Here is a 7,962-nt window from a genome sequence, read left to right as displayed (position 1 = left end):
ATATAAATATAAATCTATTCAAAACTTATAAAACCAGGTTTCATCTTTTTCCTCAGCTCAGGGACTGTCAGAGGAGTTTGAAAAATTATTTGGTGTGAGGAGGCCTTGGAAATGAGATAAAAGTGAGTTACAATTGTGGCTGTAACTTTGGATGTAACAACTGAAACAAAACTCCTGTTTCCCCTCTGCTTCAACAGCAAATATTCAAATTATGCCTTCATTTGTTAAAATTCAGCAGGGTGGGGAAGATACTCAGTTTTCAAGAAATAAGTGTAGAAAAACTGGAATTTTGGGGACTTTATCCAATTTATCAGGATGTAAAAAATGACATGAAGCTGTTAGCAACGAGCAAGCAGCAAATCCCAGTTGCATTAATCTTATATAAAATAACTCAAAAATAAGAATAAATTTAAAAATAAACAGTATTTCTTACCTCATCTTTTCATAATCACAAGTTTTGGTTTTTGACCTTCGTTTGTTTTGCTGACTTTGTTCTGTAATGAGGAAAAGGGTTTTAAAGAAAATGATCATTACCTAAAACAAGCAAACAAAAAAATGCACTTGGAACTCACATTTGGTTCTATAAATTGTAGATCTTAAAAACTGACAAGGTGAAAATTAACATGACCAAGAAGTGTTAACACTTGGATTTGATTTTAGTTTTGTTCAATAATATAATTGGATTAATCAAATCCTAAAGGGGGAAGATTTAAAACAAATAAAAGAATCTTAAAATCCTTCAAGATATCCTCTGACCCCAAAAAATGGTGATTATTAAAGTGGGCTCCAGGCTAAAGAAATCAATCTGTCCTATAAGAGCAGAGGTGATAATATTAAATATTTATTTCTATTATAGAATTGTGTACTGGATATTAGAATGCATACATTGTATGTTATATAATGTATTATAAAATAATATTATGTGATATTTTATATTATTATTGCTTGGTTTTGGGTTTTTTTTTTTTGTTATTCTCTTAGTGGCCAATCAGAATTTTAAAAGGGAATAACAGATCCCTATGGAAGTCCAAGTTTGTCTGGAAAAAATTGTGAGGATGAATTTTTTACTTCCAAACCCCCCAAGTTAAAGTTAAGTTCAAGCCCTGTCAATCTGAAATGTAAATAAACAGAGACAGATGGGCCTGGCTACAAAATAAATCAACATGGAAACACTGGGTGACCAAAACAAGGATGGATTTATCACCTGACACCAATCCACTTTTAATTCTCAAATTTCACATCAGAACTGCAGAGATGCAGCCCTGTGTGGCTGAGGAAACAACTCCTGAGCAACAAAGAAGGAGGAAATGTGGTTTAATGCTTTATTGTGATGGGCAAACGCAGGAATTCCTGCCATTAACTGCAAAATCATCTTTTTTCTTGGACACACCCACAGGAAAAACAATCCAGCACCTGGATTGAAACTTTTGGGCTCTTCTTATGCTGAACTACCGGGAAATCGGATTTGCAAATTGGAGACGGGGTTATTAATGTTATATTTGAAATTTTAGCAACCTCCTGCACTTAAAAATGATCCTCATGAGTATTTTAAACACAAAATACTGAAAGACACCGACTGTGGAAAAACCCAGCTGCAGCCCTGAGCGCTCTCCCTGCAGGCAGGGGAGGTGTCCCAGGTAAATTCCTCAGGTAAATCCTACCCTGGGGCACTTCAAGCCTTGTGCCAGGAGCAATTCCTCATTAAGAACAACTCAATGACCTGAAACTTAAATGAGTCAGCACAGAAACCAGGAGCCACCAGGACTGGACATGTCCAGAATTGTTCCAGGGACCACTCCTTGAGTGGATGGCTGCTGGAACACATGGGAACTCCAGAGCTCTGCTAAAAATCACCACCAATTCCTCTGATTAGAGATATTTAAATGATGGAAAATAAGAATCCTTCTGGAATCCTGAAAGCACCTCCAGCACATCATCCTTTAACCATGCAAAGACCGAGATATTTCACCTTTCCTTCGTTTTATGTGTTGCTTTCCCTTAAGGAACCGACCTAACTCACAACAAAATCTTAGTGAGGAAAGAAACCATCCAACCATCGAAGGAAGAAATCAATCAGCATTGGTTTGTTGTTTTTTTTTCCCCTGAATGATCCAATTTCAAAAGCCATTCAAACAATAATTACTGCAGAAACAATTCCCATAGAAACAACTCCTCCCCCACAACACCCAACTCAAAATGCTACTTCCAGATGAAATAAAAAGCTTCAAAATAAAGGTAACAACCAAATCAAGCTGATTTACAGTTAAAATACTTAAGGAAATGCATTAATTCCACAGAAAACATCATTTACTTACCCCACAAACACTTAAAAATATTAGAAGTAGTATTACTTTTCCTAGCACTTTCCATTAGGAGTGACCGAAGATATTTAATAAAAATATACACAAGCTCAAAGAAACAGTACATGAAGACCAAAAACAGGAAGTAGCAGGAAAAATTAATCAAAAAGGCCAATAACTTTACAATAATATAATTTGGCATTAAGTTCTTTCCCATTAGAACTCCTGCAAGTTCACTGAACAAAGGCAAAAGGAAAAAAAAAGAAAAAGGCTCTTCCTCCCCACCCACAGCAAACTGGGGCCAGCCAGTCACTGGGAGCCTCCTCCTTCTTTCAAATCAAATATTTTGCTCCACAAAACGAGGGGGAGGAGGGAGAACAGAAAGTGAAAATAAAGCAGTAAAATATAAAGAAGCGACGCGGGACGAACCCGAGTTGCGTTGAGATTCCCGCGTGCCCGGCGCGTTTCGTGGTGTTTCACCAGGAGTTGTCAGATTTATCCCAGCATTCATCCTCTCTTCCTTCAGCAATCCCTCCAAAAATCACCCTTCTCCAGCCTCTCTGTGCTTGCCTCACTCTCCCAGGGAAGAATTTCTAATTTAATGCCCAATTTCACGTCTCTCCTCTGACAGGAGAAGGGAAATTCCCGGTCCCCCTGAAGGTGATGGATAAGAGCTCAGAGCCCGACTTGCAAAGGAGATAAAAGAATGTCAGAGAGACCCAGAGGATGCTGAACACAGCTGGAAACTGGGGGGGAACAGATAACGAGGAGGGCAGAGGGGTTGGGGCAAAATGACGTAACCAGAACCAGCAGCAGACGCCCAAGGAGGAGCTCAAGGCAAGGAAACTCCAAATATTGGGGGCTCTCAGTGAAAAACAAGCCCAGAGAAGCCTTGAAATGACCCTCCAGGAGCTCCAGGAAGAGGTGGATGAATTCCAGAATGAATTCCAGAGGTCTCTGGGTGTGCTCAGCACTGAGGATTAGGAGTGGCTGATTGTTGGAACGCTGGGCACAGAGAATTTCAGGCTTTTTGTGCTTGACAGAGCCACAGGAGAACACTGGGTTTGACCTGAGGCTGTGGAAAAGGCTTCCAAAATTGACAGACAGAAGTGAAACTGTCCTGTGTAGTTTGAATAGTATCACTTGGTAGGAAATTTAGACTTTAAAATTTAAAATATAGTAATATATATATGCAACAAGGTTTAGGGCGTTAGCTTGCCTTGTTCCTTCTCCTCCTTCTTCACAGATTTTAGTAATATTGTGTGACTGGACAGCAAAATCCACACTGGGGTGTTTGGTTATCAAGTTAAAAGTAATAAATTAGTTGGCAATTTATAATTGGGGAGTTTAGACTTAAAAGGCCTTGGAGAGAGAGATCTGGAGCTCCATTTTTTAGATTTTCAGCTCAGTGTGCAAATGAACTGAGAGAATGTGATAGAAATAAATAAAAATCAACACCCAGTCCAAACACAAGAACTGTCTCTTTCACTCATTAATCCCAACCTCAAAAAGAACCCAAGAAATAAAGCACAAGACACTCCACAGCTGCTTTTTCATCCCTCAGAATGGGTTAGAAAGTTTGGGTTTGGTTGTTTTCAGCATCAGCTCCTTCAGCTCAAGGCCATTCCCTGTGTCCTGTCATTCCCTGCTCCAAGTCTCTCCTGGAGCCCCTCAGGGCTTGCAAGGGGATTTAAGGTTTGCCTGGAGCCTTCTCTGCTCCAGTCTAAACAATAATCATTGCTTGAAGAAACAAATATTGATACTAAAGTATCAACAGTTTGATTAAAATCCCTTTCTCTCATCATTTTATCTCCGTCAACCAAAATACAGGATTTATTTCACCTATACCAACATCTTGGGTTTGCCATCCCCAGTCCTCCCAAAAAAGGATCAACTCCACCTCAAGAAACCCTTGGGCATATTTTGTAAAGTCAGGAAGTACTTGAGACTTGATTAGCATTAATTAGGGTTTGATAGCCAGGATGCCTTGCCAAGAACAAACAGAGCTTTGAAGATTTCAAGGAAATTGAATCAACCCAGAGACTGGGAAGAAGATTGAATCAAGTGGAAGAGATGATGCAAAATGTGTAAGTTTGTATGTTTGTATGTTATTTAACCTGATCATTGTGGCCTTCCTAGCAGGGTCCAGGAGCTCATGCAGCCCACAGTAAAGTCAGATTTTAGTGATCTGATCACCACTCAGAGCTCCCCATCGCAGACAGACTAAACCAGAGCCCAGGTCTGGCACTAAACCTGGACCCAGGCACACCCAGACTCCTCCTGGAGAAGGGATTTAGAAAGCCAGGACTTCCCCAGGCTCCCAGGGAACAATTCCTGCCCGAGATCCCATCCAGCCCTGCCCATTCCCTGGCTCTTGTCCCTCCAGCCTTGTCCAAATCCCTCTCCTGGAGCCCCTTCAGGCCCTGCAAGGGGCTCTGAGCTCTCCCCAAAACCTCTCCCAGGCTGAGCAATCCCAGCTCTCCCAGCCTGTTTTCCCAGAAGAAGAAAGTCTTCATTCTTTCCTCCACTACCACTCCACATCTTTCCAACCAAAAACATACTGAGATGTCCCATGCAAGCTTCCCCAGGTTTTCCACCTCCCAAGAAACCCTTTTACCCTCCAGGGTGTTCACAAAGCTCACAAGAGCAGGATTGCTTCTCCCAACGCTCATTTTTAAAGCAGTGTTTTCTGATACACCTTCAGTGGCTTCCTAAAATCCCATTTTCAAGTGCTCTGTGCTTTGTCACCTCCTCAGGTGTTTAAATACACCAGGGGCTAAACCAAATAACCAAATAAACCAAAGGCTTCAGTGAGAGCAGGTGGCAAAAAAAAAACCCAGGAAAAATTAGGAAGGGATTTTCCTTTGAAGCTCAGAACTGCCTGAACTCCACCTGCAGCACTGGGTGAGTTTTTTATTATTAATTTTTTTATTACAATAAAAGTAATTCTGGCACTGGGGGAATTTTGGGGGGTGGGAGTTCTCCCTCGAAAATTATTTATTCATTAAAAAAAACCCCAAAAATCAACAAGAAATCACACAACTCTCCAAGTCTGCAGCTAAAAATCCACTCTGCCAAGTATTTTGTGGCCTCATCCCTCTTTACCTGCAGAATTATTTTCTGATGTAGCTTTTATTAACCACAAATTCACTGTAAATGTTGAAATCCAGATTCCTCTTTCAATTTAGATCCTTTCAGATCATGGCTCAGGGGGAGGGAAAGCATTTCCAGCCCGTGACTCAGATTTTACTCTTTAATTCCAGTTTCAATCCCAAATTCAGTCAAGGAGACTCAAATTACAAAGGCACCAAGGAATTAAGACAGAAATACAGAAGTGTCTAAGGAAGAACTAAAAGATTATTGTTGTGGAAATGACAGGAAATGCACTTCTGGTTATTAATTATGGCAGCAGCAGAGGTAAAAGTGGCCCAGAGTTGATAAAAAGCAAAAATAAACTCACTTGGAGGCTGCTCCAGCGTGGAAACTTTGCCTTCTGTTCTCTGGGGCTTGGTCACCTGCCGGCAAAAATATCAAATTACAAAACTCAAATCCATCTCCCTCACTGAAAAAACCACACCCCAAACCCCTCAGCAACAAAAGAAATGAAAATGTGCTGTGCTATGCTCTTAATCAAGAGGCAGATAATAAGGATTTCATTAATGAAAGCGCTTTTATAATGATTTTCCTCCCGGGTTTGTCTCCATTCGGAATCTGACAATATTCCTGTGGAATATTCACCCTGAGGGAATCCAAACTCCCAGCCCTGCAGAGAGGATTTCAGGAGGAAATTCAAGGAAACCCCTGAGCACTCCTGGGGCTTTCCCCAGCCTGTTTTTCTCTGCCAACAAATTCCAGAATTTCCATTTCCTGCCCTCCTGCTCTGGTTTCGTTTTCCCAGGGCCACGTCACTGCCCAGGAACCTCCCCCTGCTCTGAGAGCACAAAAAGCTCTGCTGGATGGGCCTGGACTGGCTCAAAATTCACTTTATTTATCAGCATTTGCTGCATTATGCAGCTTTTTTTATAGGGCAGTTCATTGGCTAAGTTAGAATGGAATAAAATATAATAATCATAAATTTATTATATTAAATTTAGAATAAATTAAATAGTAAATGAAATAAAATAAATTATAAATTTTTAATTATAATATATAATTGATAGAAAATACTTTATAGTTATAAATTTAATTAAATATAATACAATATTATTGATATATTTATATATATAAAATAAAAATGTATCATATATATCATTAACACATAAATTCTAATTTATTATCACAATAACAGCAGCAAAGACAATACAAACGTCACAGATGCCTCTTTAAATTAATTAATTAGCTCATTACGTCTCTTTACATTAATTAAATTAATTAGCTAAATGAAAATGGAAAAAGCTACAAATATAAAATTAAGAGTACAAAACATGACAGTGGCCATCTCCTCCTCCCAGCTCCTTTAAAATCCCAATTTCTGCAGTGGGTTTGGGAGGAAATATCCCAGGAAAATGGCACAATTGCTGAAAGAACCCCACAATTCCAGGCACTGGAATTCCAGCAATTCCAGCTGTACCTTGGCATCGTGTTTTTGAGACCCCTGGGAATGTTTGGGCTCAGCCTTGGTTTTCTTCCTCTCTTTTTCTCCTTTTTTCTGTTTTTGGGAGGTTCTTGAAGAAGATTTTGAAGAAGAGACTCTGAGGTGGAAAAGGAGAGAATCTCTGTGCTTTTCACCGTATTTTACATATATAGCATGAAAAAGCAGATTAATACAAATTAATCTAATTAATAAATTAGAGGTGTGTAATCCCATAAATATATTTGAAATATTTCATGGCTCGTGCTTTTACAGCTTCAAACTGCACAGTCCAAACTTGTGCAAAGATACAGCAACAGCAAAAAAGTCACAATATTTTCTACAAATGGAACTGAATGACTCAATTGACATCTTTAAAAATTAACTCATTAATAATGGCAGTTAATTGTTTAAAATACCCTAGCCCCCCTCTGCCCACGTTGTTTTGGATACCCAAGATAAATTGATTTAGTTCTTAGAAATCCTCAGTACTCCTGATCAATTTAATATTTCCATTTTTAATTGTTGACAGATAAGTTTTATGCAATATGCACATTATGTAGCACTTAAACCTTCTACCAAACACTGCCAAGAAAAAAACAAATAAATCAATTAAAAACAAAGCAATTCCTTACTTCTCCTTAAGCAGAGACTCCCTGGGCTTCTGTTTATGCTTATCACCTACAAAACAAACAAATTCATTATTTAACTTATCATTTAAAATAAATTTAATAAATTTTAATTAAATTAATATAATGAATTAAAATTTATTTCTTTAATTTTAAGTTAATTTAGTTAAAATTAAATTAATAAATAAATGCAAATAAAATTATTTTTATTTATTTTTTGAATTTATTTTATTCAAATTTAAAATAATTTTAATTTAATTAAAATAAATTAATAAATTTGAATAAAATTTAATTTTATTTAATTTTATTTAATTTTTTTGTTTAAATTTATAATAAAATTAGATCAATTTAATTTGATTCAAATTAAATTAATAAACACACTTAAATCTAATTTGTTTTTATTTTAATTTCTTTCATTTAAATTTAAAATAAAATTAATTAATTTTAATTTGATTAAAATTAA

At 37.6% G+C, this 7,962-nt stretch overlaps 1 protein-coding gene across 1 annotated transcript in view; it reads right to left on the bottom strand.

Moving 5' to 3' along the window:
* The window catches only part of TTC3 (tetratricopeptide repeat domain 3), a 49,011-nt gene that overhangs the window by 27,809 nt on the left and 13,240 nt on the right, over positions 1-7,962 (bottom strand). The window contains exons 12-15 of the mRNA XM_015635702.3: positions 7,506-7,551; positions 6,871-6,991; positions 5,761-5,815; positions 434-494 (exon numbers count right to left, since the gene is read on the bottom strand). Coding sequence (XP_015491188.1) covers positions 434-494; positions 5,761-5,815; positions 6,871-6,991; positions 7,506-7,551 — 283 coding nt within the window. The remainder of the gene's footprint in view (positions 1-433; positions 495-5,760; positions 5,816-6,870; positions 6,992-7,505; positions 7,552-7,962) is intronic.

Source organism: Parus major, chromosome 1, assembly GCF_001522545.3.
Source record: "Parus major isolate Abel chromosome 1, Parus_major1.1, whole genome shotgun sequence".
NCBI classification, from domain to species: Eukaryota; Metazoa; Chordata; class Aves; order Passeriformes; family Paridae; genus Parus; species Parus major.
Note: the sequence above shows the minus strand (reverse complement) of the source record. Positions and strands in the feature narration are given on the sequence as shown.